Here is a 15,825-nt window from a genome sequence, read left to right as displayed (position 1 = left end):
TTAGACAGATGTCTTCTAGTGTTTGCTACTCCCATCTGGGTTTCAGGCAAACTGATTGGCATCTTTCACCGAGTTTCTGGTTTTCCAGCAGTTCTGGATGTCTGTCTCCGGATGCTCTGCTCCGTGGACCACCCCGCAGTATCCCATCTAGTCCTAGAGTCTCTGTGTCAGACATTCTCTGCCGACCACTGCCTGATGGCTTTGTGGTCAAATGTGTTTGTGTATTAAACCATTCCCAGGAAGGTGAAGGGGCAAAGTCCTGCTGACTGGAACATTGTGCAGCACCAGGGCCAGGCCAATCTTTCGCAACACCAGAGCCAGGTAGAACCTCAGCACATAGCAGCATTTGGTGCCCTTGCACTTTGGTTGCAAGCACAGCCACACACAATTATGGCCATGCTGGTTACACCCTTGTCCCCATTGATTGATGATGTACCTTCTCCAGACTCTATCCATTTTGGACCCCCACATGAATAGGAAATTTGTTTTGGGAATTGACAGGGTGGTGGTGTGGGGATGGACCAAACCTGGCCCACGTGCAGCAGGACCGAAAGTTCCTTGGACATTGCACCTGATAATCAGGTTTACCCGAATGACAGAGATGGTCATCTCTGTGGTTCTCCCTATCTCCTGGACCTGGGGGTCTTTGTACTGCTCCCCATCTCCTTAAGTTGGTGCTTTGTTCTCCACCACCCCCACAAGAAATCCAAGACCCCTGGATGGAGGGCAGAGGCACAGGGAGATCAGTGAGAACACGGGTAGTTTCAACAGGGTGGGGTCCATCCAGGCGCCTGATAACAGGAGGAACCAAGTGGGAAGAAGGATGCAGGGCATTCGATAGCAGGACATTGTGAGAGAGTTGATTCCTCGAACTCTTGAGGGGAGAAGGCGCTGGTCGATCCATCGGTTTAGGTGGGGCAGGGTATAGACATGGCAGCTGACTGGAATTGTCAGCGGGTTACTGAGACCTGGGAAAGGAAGGGAAGGAGGGTGCAGTAGTGTTCTGAGAGTGCTGAGGGAGAGGCAACATGGGTGACACCTCAAGGCAACGGTCCCCTGATTGTTTGCAGGGATGGGCTCTGGAAATAGACTCATAGATATCCAGCACAGAGCATCTTTGTCCCCCTGCCATCAGGAAGGAGATATGGAGGAATAAAAGCAGAGCAGCCAGGGAGGGAAATAGCTTCTTCCCACAGGCCATGCGATTGTCAAGGCAACATGAGCTGGATGGGAGCTAAGAATGAAAAGGGTGAGAGGAATATGGACTGATTACAACAGCTCAGCTAGCAGGAGAGAGGGGCTGAAGGGCCTGTTTCTGTTTTGTCTATCTGGACCAGCCATTTGAGTTCAAGCTTTAAAAAAATCAATCATTTTTAAATTTAATATCAACGGTACAGAATGAATCAAGAGACAAGATGTCTGTCCAGCAGCAAGCATCGAAGGCACTTCCTGAAACGGAGGTTCTGAAACCACAGGGAGGTTCTGGACGGAAAGAGGCCCAGCTTCTTCTGGAAGGAGGAGAGGAGAGGCAGGGGAAATGCGGGGGAAGGGAAGGGGAGGGGAGGGGCTAGGGATGCTGTCCACCGTTCACATCCCCTTTCCTCTATCCTGTTCCCCTCCCCTTTCCACTGCCCGTTCCCCTCCCACATCCCCTCCCCCTTCCAGTCCCCAGTTCCCGTCCCCCGCTCGCCTCCCCCATTCCCCTCCCCCTTCCCTTCCTCCTACTCCTAACCCTAACCCCTTACAAAATCCTAAACCTAACCTTAACACTACCGATACCCCCTACCACCACTCCATGTCCCCTAACTCTACCCCCACCCCGTCCACTAACCCTAACTTTATCCCTACGCCTCTGCCACCACCTAACCCCAACCCTAATGCTACCCACCATCCCCTAACCCCAAACCTCACTCCTCCTCTACCCCCCTGCCTCTACCCCCTTCCCCTATACCTAACACAAGCCCACTTCCCTGAACTATAAATCTAACCATAAACCAAGATATAGCCCTACCCCATGTCTCCTAACACTAACCCTAATGCTACCTCTACAATGCTCCTAACCCTAACCCTAACTCTACCCAACTTCCCCAACCCTAAACTAAACCCTACCCCTATCCCTTACAACCTACCTCCTTCCCCTAACCCTACCTCCTACCCCTTCCCCATACCCGCACCCCCTACAACTACCCCCTTCCCCTAACCCTACCTCCTACCCCTTCCCCATACCCACACCCCCTACCACTACCCCTACCCTATCCCTTACAACCTACCCACTTCCCCTAACTCTATCTCCTACCCCTTCCCCATATCCACACCCCCTACCACTACCCCCTACCCTACCCCTTACCACAACCCATACCCTTACCCCCTTCCACTACCCCCTTTCTCCTAGCCCCTTCCCCTCCCCCTCCTTCCCCTAGGTTAGGGGTAGGAAGGGGAAAGGGAAGGGGGAGGGGAAGGGGAGGAAGAGAAGGGGAGGGGAAGGGGGAGGGTTAGGGGAGGGGAAGGGGGAGGGGAAGGGGAGGGGGTAAGGGGAAGGGAAGGGGAGAGGGGAAGGGGGAGGTGAAGGGTGGAGGGCTGGGGTTAGGGCATAGTTGTGAGGGCAGAGGAAGGGGAAGGTAAGCGGGAGAGGGTTGGGATGGAGGAGGGGTAGAGGAGAAGATGGGAAGTGGGTGAAGGGACATGGAAGAGGCAGGGAATGGGGTTGGCAAGGCCAGAGGGAGAAGAAGGGGAGGGATTCAGGCCATCATGATGTTGTCCGTCCTCTGTTCAGCTGGGATGCGAGGTTCTTCTGGACTCGTGTCTTGTCTCTGAGATCACTCCTTCTCCTGGGAAGAGAAATACGAGTGATAGAGATACTGTCTCTGAGGCCTGATCACAATGACTTTGGAGGGTCCCAACCCTTCCCCCATCATCCCCCCTACCCCTGAACACTGGAGCCTTTCACCTTCCTCTGCTTTACCTGAGGAAGTGTGTTTTGGCGAAAACCACGATCTCTCTCTGCAGAGCTCAGAGCAACATGTCTCCATCAGGCAACACCCTGGTTCTCCACGATATGGCAGCAAGATGCTAGACAATCATGGATGGGTCAGTCGAGACCATTCAGCTGATCCATCTGAACCTACCCCACAACAATGTTACCCTCCCCTCCCTCACACCAGTACGCTCCATTTTTCTTTAATTCCTGTCCATATTAAAATCCTTTTCATGCCTTTTTTGGACCAGCCTCCGCTACTACCCCGGCAATGCATTCCAGCCACCCACTACATTCTGTGTGAGTAAAATGTACCCCTCACGTCTTGCCTAAAGTTCCCTCAGCTCACCTTATTTAGACGTCCTCTGGTATTCTCGACCCAGGAATGCACACAATATTCCAAGTGTGGCATGACTAGAATTTTATACATCTGCAATGTTACCTCTCTGTTTTTGAACTCAATCCCCTGACTCCTGAAGGCCAGCACACAATACACCATCTTAAACTCCCTCTCAATTTGCACAGCAACCTTGAGTGATTTATGGAGCAGGATCTAAATATTTCTCTGTCCTGCACACTATTCATAATCCTGCCATTAACCAAGTGCTCTGCCCACACATTCTTGTAATCCGCATTCAATAAAGATATTGGTCTATATGAAGCAACTTTTAATGGGTCTCCAACCTTCTTTGGAATAACTGTTATTCGTGCCCTTGAAAATGACTCTGGAAATAAACTTGGACCAGTTGCTTCTTTAAGTACATCTGATTTACAGGATTGAACTCCATCTGTAACTTCTCTGCGAACTGGATGACCTATGACAACCTTCTACACTGTCTACAACATCTCTACCTCTGTGTCATCCCCTGACGTACCCACTCTTCCACTCCCATCATCATTCATAAAAATCACAAAGAGCAGGGGTCCCAGAGCAGATCCCTTTGGAGAGCCACTAGTCATTGTTCCATCTACTTCTACCCTCTGTTTTCTGCAGACAAGCCAATTCTGAATCCACACAGCAAAGGCTCCATGGATCCCATGCCTCCGGACATTCTGAATGAGGCCACCATGGGGACCTTGTCAAGCACCTTACTAAAATCCTCGTGCAGCACATACAGACCTTGACCTTCATCTATTTCCTTTGACACCTCGTCGAAAAACTGAATTTGACTCGTGAAGCAGGACCTGCTCCTCACAAAACTATCCATGAGTTTGCCCAGCATGTTTGGGCATTGCCCTCGGCCCTAGCATCTGCAGACGTCCTGGCCAGTCCCTCCCTTACCCCTTCCCAGAGCTTCCACGTCCATTAGAACATCAAGCATTGCTGCCCAGTACAGGCCCTTTGGCCCATAAAGGCTGTACTGACCTTTGTAAATGTTCTCCACAACCTTTACCTGTACCACACCCATAGGAACATAGGAAGTGGGAACAGGAGTAGGACAAAACTGGCCTATCGAGCCTGCTCCGCCATTCAATATGATCATGGCTGATCTAATTTATGACCTAACTCGACCTACCCTGCCTTCTCGCCATATCCCCAAATTCCTCTATCATGTAAAAATTCTGTTCCCTTACATCCACATGCTCGTCTCAGAGACTTTTATATGTACCTATTCTACCAACCACTACCACTTTCTCCGGTCACGCATTCAAAGCTCTCACAACTCTCTGCATAAAAAAAATCTCCCCTCACCTGAAGCGGATGCTCTCTGAGATTTGCACCTGACACTTTAGCAAAGGTTTCTGGCTGTTCATTCCATCTAAGCCCCCCACAATCTTATTTAGAATAAGTTATTAAGCTGTGGAAGGGGAAAGTTGGGAGAGGGAGGAGGGGAGAGAGCTGGTGGGGGAGGGGTGAGAGCTGGTGGGGAGGGGACAAGGCCGTGTTGGGGAGAGGGATCAGGACTGCGTTGAGGTGGTGAACGGGCAGACACGGGTAGATCTATCTGCCGAAATAAAGGAGCAATAAGAAGGCCATCTCGGGATCTACCAGCATCTTCTGGGGCTTGATGTCTCAATGGAAAACCCCCTGAGGATGGAAGTAGGCCATGCTCTGCTACAGCTGGTACATGAACATCTGGCAACACAACGATATAACATGACCCACTCTGCCTCCACACTTGCCGGGTCTGAATCCTGAGGGTAAGGGGAGGTGGGTGAAAGGCCCCTCCCTGCCAATCAACATCCATCCTCATCATCCTCTCCACCCCTCTCCCCTCACTACCCTTTCTCTCCTCACCAATACCCATTGAGACCCTCATGCACCCTTCATAGATATCCAGTCCCCAGCGAGACTCAGCCAGTAAACTCCTTCATATCCTCCAACACCACCATCCAAGCTTGCCCCAGTAGACAACTTGACCACGCAGACACACAACCACCTTGATGTAGATCATGGGAATGGGCTGCTTGGCCTTGTTGAAGTGCTGGCCCATGTAGTGAACCGTCTCGGGAACATAGTCCAGACCCAGATTCAAATAAACCTCCTCTTTCTCTTGGACACAATACAAACATGTCAGCTGGATTTACCCTCCAACACCCCGTGCCTCTCCCAACTGGAGTGCCAGCCCCTCCTGCTCTCTGTTGGCCTGCTTCCCCCACTGCTCAACACAACATGGCATGAATCCAAGGGCTCAGCGAGCAGAGCGTCAACAGGCCGTAGTGGACCCATCCGCTGTCCCATCATTCGGCTTCTGGTGAGACTGCACAAAATGTGCAGCTCTGACCTCCCTCCCTCGTGAGGCAAAGATTCACCGGGAGAGAAAAACCATTGACGTTTCGAGATGAGAAATGTTTGCAGTCGGGTGTTGGCTGGGGTCGAACATGTGGAGGCTGAGTTGTTGGGACGATTCAGAGCAGGCGTTGATTTGGAAGGGCACCAAAAGGTTCTGGGGAAGTGAGTTATGGGGGAAAATACATTCGTGAAATGAATTGGGGAAACAGACTCGAGGGGCTGAGTGGCCGAATTTGGTGACCTTGTCTTGTGGTCTTGGCTGCTGCTGTCTGGAGTTGAAATGGCAAGAGGTCATGAGTTAATGGGTGAGGAGCAGGGCAACCAGCATCAAAGAGTCGGCACTGGTCAGAGGGGCAGGATGGAGGCAACAGAGAGGCTGCAGCGAGACAGATCGATTGAAGGAATGGGGAAGGTAGCAGCAAATGATATGCATCAGAGTGGGGGTTGGGTGGGTGCAGGTGGATCTTGACTACAGAGGAGTAGAAGTTGAGAAGAGGGACGATGATGGTGTGATCCAACTTTCGCACGATCTGCAGTTTGCGGTTCTATGGCGAGAGAGGAACATCAGCAAGGCTGGGCGATGGGTTGGGGCCCTGAGGGGCGACTTGTCCAAGTTGAGGGGGGAGGCGGGGAGGAGATTCGTCAAGAGGTCAGAAGTGGGGAACTCCAAGGGAGTTTGTGTGTGTGTGTGTGTGTGTGTGTGGGGAGGGGGGTGCTGTTGTGGGTTTGTGTGACTTTCTCTGTTTCCAAACCCCATGGCTGCCTTGGTCTCTGTCAGATGTTCCTCTTTCCAGCCACCCTTCAAAAATGTGTTTGGGGTGTTTGTCAATTGGGTGTAATTGTGTGAAACGGGCTCATGTGTTGCAAGGGCCTGTGAACGTGCTGTAGGCCCTAAAGTTAAATATCAGGGTTTTCCATTTCCACACATCTGCTCCTCCCCCTCACCTTGAATCTCTTGTCCTGCAAGATCTTCTTGATGGCAATCAGCTCTCCGGAGTCCACCAGCCTTGCCTGGTACACCACACCGAAAGATCCATTGTCGATGATTTTATCATCTGTGCAGGACACCACCTTGGGGACGTTGGGTCCATGACACGGTGTGACCACCTCTGTTGTGACCTTATTGCCATGTCCTCTGGGGCAGAAGCAGCAGCATTTACACACCCAGAGGGTACACAACAGGTCATTTATCCCAGCCCAGCCTTGCTGACCAAGTTAGTCTCTACCCCTCCCTCTAACTCCCTTCCAAGGGTCACCTAAATGTCAGAATTGATCCTCTGGTGGTTTGTTCCAGCCTCTCAGTAGAAATATTGCCACCCCAGGTCCCTCTTTGATCACTCTCCTCAGACTGAGGCCAGTTCCTCAGCCGTTCACTTTGTCTACGACCCTCCCTCCATGGGAGGATTGGGTCATCCTTGACCTTCAGCACGTCCTGGGGAGATGAACCACTCTGAACCCCACCATGGGTTTAGCAGAAGCCCTCCACATTCCCAGAAGCTCAGCAACACCGTGATCTTCCATGATGCAAGCGAGACCTTGTCGCCTGAGGGAGCAGGTGGTGCGGAGATAGACCCACTCTTCACCGCTCAACGCTGTTGGGTCCGCCGCAGCAGAAACACTTTCTAGCACCTTGATCCAGGTCCACTGGGGGAAAGAATCCTATCCCGGTTGGGGGGGTGTGGGGGTGTATGCAAGGGTGGAAGGGATCTTGTAACCACGGGGACGGGGGGGCGGGTGGAGGAGCGGTCCTGTCTCTCAGTGGACAGATCCCATTCCAGGTGGAGGGGGAGCTCTGTCCCATTTCTGTTGAAAGGTCTGCCTTCCATCCCCTCACAACTTCTCTTCTCTCTCAGACACCTCACACTCTCCTCTGCCCCGATTCCTCTACCACACTCTCATCCCCCACCCAACACCACCCCCATGGTTTCCCCAGTGCTTTCCGTCCGCTCGCACCCCATCCCCCCAGCTCAACCCTATGTCCCCTATCTCTGATCCAATCTCCCTTGACATTAGCCTGTGGTGCTACCCCGTTCCTTTGTTCTCTCCTTCACTCCTACAGACCCCATCCCTGTATCCCCTCACATGCCATTGTTCTACCGTCCCCAGTCCCCTCCAGCTGCCTCATAAAGTGCCCTGCACTCAGGATGGGGAGAGGGGATTAAATGCAGCCTCCATTCTCTCCGCCCACACTGGGTGAAGGATGGTGCCAGAGGAGGCTCTGTCCCAGTAGGGGAGCCTGTAACAGGCTCTTTATCTCACCCATGGGCGCAGGGTGCTTCCAAACACAACCCTGTTGATCAGAGGGTCCCTGGGATGAGACAGCGTCCTACTCCGACACGTGGGCCAGAATCCCCTTCCAGGAGAGGCATCTTTCTCTTGTTGCTGTGCCATGGCACGACTCAGCTATGGCTGCCCCATGCAGTGACATCATCACCCCCTCTGTGTCATCATCTCCCCCCTCTGTGACACCTCCCCTCTCTGTGACACCACTAGTGTAATGGGCAGGGACATCCAACCATTTAAATCCTCCTCAATTTCCCCAAGCAAGGGGAGAATAATTCAGCTGGTCTAAATTACTCATTGTTATCTATTCTAACTCCTAGATATTTGATCCCATTTTGCCTCCACATTTGTTGACTATTTTCTTGACATTGACTCTAATCCCCCTTCCTAAGTGACATGATTTTGCACATATCCCAAAAGAACATACCCAGAGATCTCCCCATAGTCCTCCAGGGTGGAGCACAACTTGGGCAATGAGTGTGTCGGGTCTGTCAGATATATCAGAACAACTTCTGCAAATAAATTGATTTCATGCTCTTCCTGGCCTGTTCTGAAACCTTTAATGCCTGAATCCTGGCAAATGGCCTCGGCTAATCGCTCCATGGCCAGTACAAACTCACTCACTGGGAGTGTGGGGGAGGAGTCAGACCTTGATTGGCATGCCTGTTGGCTACCTCTGTCCCTCTCATCTCGACATCAGTGGCTCAGGTTGGGGGAGTCTGCGCTGCCTCCTGCAGTGCACAGCAGCGCTGCTGGACCACCTTTATCTCCTTATTTTCCTGGGCCCTCTCCAAATCTTTCCTTTCTATGATCTCACATTGGTTTCTCAGGAGAAACACTGGCAGCCAAAAGGCACCCTCTGATTCCCCTTAGATTTTGGGAACCCCGACTTCTTGAAGTGGGACCACACGTGGTGACCTATTTTCTCAAGATGTGGATCCAGGAGCTTGGACCAGTCTACCAGTTTGCCGTGGTCCGCCAGCATGCTTCCCAAGCTCCCAAACCCTGCACTCTCGTCAGTCCACCCGCAGATCTTGTTCTCCCTGCCTGCACTCGATTTCCTGTCCCGATTCCAAAGCAACTCCACTGCAGCTGTGTTCAGTCGGAACTCGAAGGACCCTGCTCACTGCACCAATTATTATGTGTGTGAAACAGATTCGAGTGTTCCCAAGGGTGGCGAATTTGAACACAGTTGTCTTTTATTGACATGTAGTGAAGTCGCATGAGGAGTAAAAGACACACACAGACACAAACTCGCCGGATTAATCGATACACTTGCAACCACTCGTGGAGAGAAGACTTGACAATCAACTTGTCACATACGATACCTTGAACAGGTCATTCATTCACTCATTGATCTTGGATGCCTGTGGGTGGTAGGGGATATGCAGGTGGCCCCAAATACTTGGCATCACCACCCATTGCTGGTCAGACGTTACCCGATAGGATATTCCACATATGGAGCACGCTTAAATGGTGCTTGGTCGGCCCGCTGGCAGGACATCCGACTATGTGCTGACCATCGTGAGAACATATCACTTTTTATTTTGGCAGGGGAGAGGCCTGATATGGTCAATTTATCAGACTTGGCCAGCTCCCGAACCCCAGCGAATGTGGCCCTTGGTTTTAATTGCTGACAAATAGGGCATTTGGCCATCACAGTTCTTGCAACATCATGAGACCCCCAGATCCTCTGTCCATCATAGTGCCCCCATATGCCCACATTTATGATGCACCAATGCTGCCAAGGCTCCGGGGTCTCTCTGCTTGGGGAAAATAGTGGCAGAGCATATTTGAGCAGCTCAGTCCACAGTGGCATTGCGTCAGCTTCAGCGGTTTTCCTGGAGGTGTGTCCATCCACGTGGTGGACCCTGACTATTCTTTTGTTGTTCCACCTCTCAGAAGATCTGCCAGTGCTGTTGTCCTCAGAGCAGGCAGCCATGGATCTGCCTCCCTGTCTCCTGACGCCGACCCATCCACACTGACGTGCTGTTTGGCACAGCCCAGAAATCCTGTTGCACTGATCGGAAAAGAGGCTCCTGGGCCCGCCTGGTTGTCCCTTTTCGGATCAGTGCCACAGCTGCCAGCTTGGACAGTTGGCTCTCCCCTCCACCTCACCCTCTTGTGTCAGTACTTTATCTGTGGTGGGCTGGAGCGCTCCCACTTTACACCGTTGTTTTTCGCACCTCCACCAGCCGGAGCCGTCAGTAAACCAAGCTTTTTCCTGCTGTCCAGCATCGAGGGTGTTGAACGGTTTGCCCCAGGCCATGGTGCCAAGCTCTTCTCGGGGTCATTCAAGTGGGAGGCTGTCACTTTCGGACAGGACATGATCTGTTCTTGCAAGTGGCTCAGCCCTTCGGGCCCGGCCTCTGTGCGGTCTGCCATGTACCACTTCTTCGGTCCGCTATGAGTGGCATCCGCAGATTGAACCCATCACATGTTGGGAGGTGTGGCTGGAGTGTGACTGTCTCTGCTGCCATCTGGTTCTCTGTGGTAAGCAGGCGACCATCTGACACTCAGATGGGGAGTTGCGGGAGGCAGCTTCCAGGAGGGAATTGAACCAGAAGCTGTGTGGGACTCGGCGACCTTGCCTCTTTTGCTCGAGGCTCCACTAGACCATTGTCTTCATTGCAGAGACAAGTCATTCAAAGGGTCTTCCAGTTTTGAGGGGTTGGGGGGTGCTTGTGGTCAGTGGCAGTGGTGTTCAACAGCGTGTTTTACCATTTAAGAAGCCATTTGTTGTTCAGGTCATCAATGAAGCGGAGAGTTTTTTTTTTCTGGGCAACATTGTACAGTAGATGGAGGGACAGGGTGAGATGGGGAATATGTTGGCACCAGTAACCCAAAACACACACAAAACTTTGTGCCTCAACTTGTTGGTGGGCACCGCAATGAGGATTTTGCTTTGAGCAACCATTGATATTTTTCTGCTGCCTGGATGCTCAGGAAAAAGACTGTTGGACTAGGACCCTGGACCTTTTCCAGGTGGTGCCTCCCTGGTGCCAGTGTCTGGGGTGTTGCTGCTGGTGTCCAAGACATCCTAAAAGGGGACAGAGTTTGTGGCACATGGAGATACCAATGACATAGGGAGGAAGAGGGAAGAGTTCCTGAAAAGTGGGTCCAGGGCATTTGGTGAGAGCTGAAAAGAAATAGCTTGAAGGGACTCATGTTGGGATGACTGTCTGGGCCATGCGACAGTGAGAGCAGGAACAGAATGAGGTGGAGGATGAAGGCGTGTCCTGAAGGTGCGGGTGAAGAGCTCCTTGAGGGCATCCTATTTGCCTTGCTCGGGAGGCTGATGTCAGAAGTCGATGAGCCTTGCTACCATGTCCTGATGAGCAAGAACATCATGGAGGAGTAATGGATGTCATCAGCGGTGATCTCTTGGAGGTGGAACTGGTCCTTGGCCTGTTTGAACCCCACGTGTGGCTGCGACATCCAGAACATTGACAGCTTCAACCAAACCATCTGAAGAGCCGCCTGGACCGTGATCTTCACGTCCAACTGAAGGGCTGGGTCCTGCTGAGGTCACCACTGTAGCAGACACTTCTGTTGAAGAGAGAAGTGGGAGGGGGTAGCATATTGTGGATGGGGGTGGGGGGTGGTTTCTTTATTCTTTCTTTTATAGATGCCACACATTAGATGAGCATTATTATTAATTGTGTGAATTTGTTGTGGTTTTAAGTTTATAAATATTTTTTTAAAGTGATTGGCAGGACCACGAGTGGCAGATAGGATCATGGGGACTCTCTCCCCCCAACCCACCCACCCCAAATATCAATGGGATAAACCGGGTTCATTGTCAATGTCGTTGAGGATCCCTTCCACCTGCCCACAGCATTTGGCAGCTCTTCTCATCAGGAAAGAGGTCGAGGAATATCGGAGCCAGTAGCACCAGGCCCAGAAACTGATTCTTCCTGCGAGCAGTGAGAATGGAGAATAATGGATGACCGGCTCAGACAAAGACTCCATGACTCTGCTATTGATTCAACAGAATTTATTTCTTTTTTGGGAGGGACTGCACGTGTATCATTTGTCTCTCTGTGCGTAGGTCCCGTTGTGTGTTTGCAGAAGTTTCCACCATGAATACAGTTTCCTCGGGTTAAATTTGAACGGGTACAGAGGAGCTTTCCTGGATAGGAGAATGTACCTCATGAAACAAAGGTGACTGAGTTCGGGCTTTTCTCTTTATCACCCCAAAATTAAATTTTCTAAAATTATTGACCAAGAGGACAACTGTTCCATGTCTTTTCTCATCCTCGTGTTGCATGCCTATATTCTCTTCACTGCACATGTTCTCTGTTTAACATCATTCCACCACTTTGACACCTTGTGGTTACTCCCTGCACTCTGTGGTTGAAGGGGTTCCCCTTAGTCTCCGCCCCTCGAGACCCGGAGGATTAGAGTCCTTCCCCACAGCGCCCTCGTGTTGGCTGCGCCAAGCCTCAGTGCATCTCTCAGCAACCTGGAATAGGCCGGTGGGCAGCGTTCCCTCACCCACATCTCCATGTGCTAAATGACCAGCAGGTTAACGTCGAACAGTTATGCCCTTCGGACCTCGATATTGCGCTGACCTATCAATTCCAAGCAAAATAAAAACTAGACCCTTCCTCCTTCATAACCCTCCATTCTTGCAATGGAGAGAGTGCAGAGGCAATTCACCAGGCTGATACCTGGAATGGCAGGAATGACTTGTGAGGAAAGATTGCGCAAATTGGGATTGTACTCGCTGGAGTTTAGAAGATTGAGAGGGAATCTCATAGAGACATATAAAATTCTGGCAGGACTGGACAGAATGGATGCAGATTGGATATTTCCAATTATGGGAAAATCCAGAACCCGGGGCCATGGTTTGAGGATAATAGGCAAACCATTTAGGACCGAGATGAAGAGGAATTTCTTTACCCAGAGGGTGGTGAATCTGTGGAATTCATTGCCACAGAGTGCAGTAGAGGCAGGATCATTAAATATATTTAAGAGGGAATTAGATATATTTCTTCAGTATAAGGGTATTAATGGTTACGGAGAGAAGGCGGGGACGGGGTACTGAACTTTAAGATCAGCCATGATCTTGTTAAATGGCGGAGCAGGCTCGAAGGGTCGAATGACCTACTCCTGCTCCTATCTTCTATGTTTCCTTCATTCATGTGTCCAAGAAGCCTTTAAATGCTGCTAATATTTCAGCCTTCATCACCACTCCTGGCAAGGCATTCCTGGCACCCACAACTCTGTGTAAAAACAAGTACCCCTGATATTGCCCCTAAACCTTCCTCCCTTTGCTTTGGGCTTCTAGTGTTTGCTTCTCTTATCTGGGTTTCAGGCAGACCAAAGGGCATCTTTCACGGAGATTCTGGTCTTCCAGCAGTTCTGCATGTCTGTCTCTGGATGCTCTGCTCAGGGGACCACCCTGCAATATCTCATCAAGTCCTAGTCTCTGTGTCAGCAGGAATTCCATGCTGACCACTGCCTGATGGCCCTGTGGTCAATAGTGTTTGTCGATGCAACCATTCCCATGAAGGTGATGGGGCAAAGTCCTGCTGACTAGGACAATGTGTTTTGGGAATTGACAGGGTGGAGGTGTGTGGATGGGCCACACCTGCCTCACGTGCAGCAGTACCAAGAGCTCCTTGCACCTGATGACCAGGTTCTACCGGATTGACAGAGTTGGGCATCTCCGTGGTTCTCCCTGTCTCCTGGAACTGGGGGTCTCCTTACTGCTCCCCATCTCCTTGAGTTGGTACTTTGTTCTCCACCATCACCACAAGACAACCAAGACCCCGGGATGGAGGGCAGAGGCTCAGAGAGATCAGTAAGAATACGGGTAGTTTCAACAGGGTGGGGTCCATCCTGATGCCTGATAACAGGAGGAAACCAACGGGGAAGGAGGATGCAGGGCATTTGATAGCAGGTGGGGCAGGTGTAGACATGGCAGCTCACCGGAATTGTCAGGGGGATACTGAGACCTGGGAGAGGAGGGGACGGACGGTGCAGTTGTGTTCTGATGAGAGAATGCTGAGGGAGAGGCAACATGGGTGGAACCTCAAGGCAAGGGACCCCTGAATTTTTTGCATGGATGGGCTCTGGAAATAGACTCCCAGATATCCAGCAAAGAGCATCTTTGTCCCCCTACCATCAGGAAGGAGATATGGAGGAATAAAAGCAGAGAAGCCAGGGAGGGAAATAGCTTCTTCCCACAGGCCGTGAGATTGACAAGGCAACATGAGCTTGATGGGAGCTAAGAATGAAAAGGTGGAGAGGAATATGGACTGATTACAACAGCACAGCCAGCAGGAGAGTGGGGCCGAAGGGCCTGTTTCTGTGTTGTCTATCTGGACCAGCCTTTTGAGTTCAAGCTTTAAAAGACCAAACCATTTTTAAATTTAATATCAACGGTATAGAATGAATCAAGAGACAAGATGTCTGTCCAGCGGCAAGCGTCGAAGGCACTTCCTGAAACAGAGGCTCTGAAACTACAGGGAGGTTCTGGCCGGAATGAAGTCCGGCTTCCTCTGGAAGGAGGAGAGGAGGCAGGGATAATGTGGGGGAAGGGGTGCCTTCCTACATTCACCTCCCATTTCCTCTGCACCATACCCCTCTTCATTTCCCTGCCCATTCCCCTCCCTCATCACCTCCCCATTTCCTGTGCCCCGCTCGCCGCCCACGCTCCCCTCCCCAACCTAACCCTAACCCCTAACAAACCCTAACCTTAACGTTAACACTACCGATACCCTTAAACACTACACCACATCCCCAACCCTAACTCTTATTTCCACCCTGTCCCCTAACCCTATCCTTACACTGTCCCCTAAACCCAACCCTAATTCTTCCCACCTTCCCCAAACCCCAACTCACACCCCACCCCTACCTCCTACTCCTACCCCCTTCCCCTAAACCTAACACAAGCCCACTTCCCCGAACTCTAAACCTAACCCTAAACCTCGACCTAACCCGAGCCCACATCTCCTAACCCTAAACCTAACTGTACCTCTACCTGTCCATGACCCTTATCTTAATTCTACCCACCTTCCCCAACCTTAAACTAAACCCTACCCCTATCCTCTACACCTACACCCTTCCCCTAACCCTAACCCATACACGCACCCCCTACCACTACCCCATTACCTACCCCTACCCTCTCACTACCCCCTTTCTCCTACCCCCTTCCCCTGTCCCTCCTTCCCCTGTTAGGGGTTAGAAGGGAAGGGGAGGGGAAGGGAAGGAGGGGAAAGGTAGGAGGCGAAGGGGAGGGGGAAAGGTGAGTGGAAGGGGAGGCGAAGGGAGGAGGGCTGAGTTTAGGGCATAGGTGTGAAGGTAGGTGAAGGGGAAGGTGAGCGGGAGGGGGTTGTAATGGAGGAGAGGTAGGGGAGAAATGGGAGGGGGACGTGCGTGAAGGAATATGGAAGAGGTGGGGAATGGAGTTGGCAGGGCCAGAGGGAGAAGGGGAGGGGTTCAGGCCATCATGATGTTGTCCGTCCTCTGTTCAGCTGGGATGCAATGTTCTTCTGGACTCGTGTCTTGTCTCTGAGATCGCTCCTTCTCCTGGGAAGAGAAATACGAGTGATAAAGATGCTGTTTCCGTGGCCTGATCATGATGACTTTGGAGGGCCCCAACTCTTCCCCCATCACCCCTCTCCCTACCCCTGCACACTAGGGCCTTTCCCTTCCTCTGCTTTACCTGAGGAAGTGTGTTATGGAGAAAACCACAATCTATATCTGCAGACCTCAGAGTACTGTGTCTCCATCAGTCAACACCCTGGTTCACCACGACATGGCAGCAAGATGCTGGACAAATCATGGATGGATCAGTCGAGTCCCGTCAGCTGACCCATCTGAA

General features: G+C 51.5%; 1 protein-coding gene across 1 annotated transcript; it reads right to left on the bottom strand.

Moving 5' to 3' along the window:
* Positions 1 to 2,930: 2,930 nt before the first annotated feature.
* Positions 2,931 to 15,614, bottom strand: LOC138745204 (uncharacterized). Its single transcript, XM_069902264.1, has 7 exons — positions 15,500 to 15,614; positions 13,929 to 14,003; positions 13,733 to 13,845; positions 10,968 to 11,031; positions 8,953 to 9,110; positions 6,654 to 6,914; positions 2,931 to 6,253 (listed from the first exon to the last, which is right to left on the bottom strand). Exons 1-7 carry the CDS (start codon positions 15,612 to 15,614, stop codon positions 5,876 to 5,878), a joined length of 1,164 nt encoding a protein of 387 aa, XP_069758365.1. The 3' UTR covers positions 2,931 to 5,875.
* Between the last annotated feature and the right edge of the window lie 211 nt (positions 15,615 to 15,825).

The sequence above is a fragment of the Narcine bancroftii genome, chromosome 11 (genome assembly GCF_036971445.1).
Source record: "Narcine bancroftii isolate sNarBan1 chromosome 11, sNarBan1.hap1, whole genome shotgun sequence".
NCBI lineage: Eukaryota > Metazoa > Chordata > Chondrichthyes > Torpediniformes > Narcinidae > Narcine > Narcine bancroftii.
This window is presented reverse-complemented; position numbering and strand designations above follow the sequence as displayed.

Coding starts and splice junctions, on each gene's coding strand:
- LOC138745204 (XM_069902264.1), bottom strand. CDS start 15,614: ATGGGGGAAGAGTTGGGGCCCTCCAAAGTCATCATGATCAGGCCACGG. Junction 9,111..10,967: donor GGAGGCACCACCTGGAAAAG/GTCCAGGGTCCT, acceptor TGCAGTGAGCAG/GGTCCTTCGAGTTCCGACTG. Junction 6,915..8,952: donor TGGCGGACCACGGCAAACTG/GTAGACTGGTCC, acceptor TAACTTGGTCAG/CAAGGCTGGGCTGGGATAAA.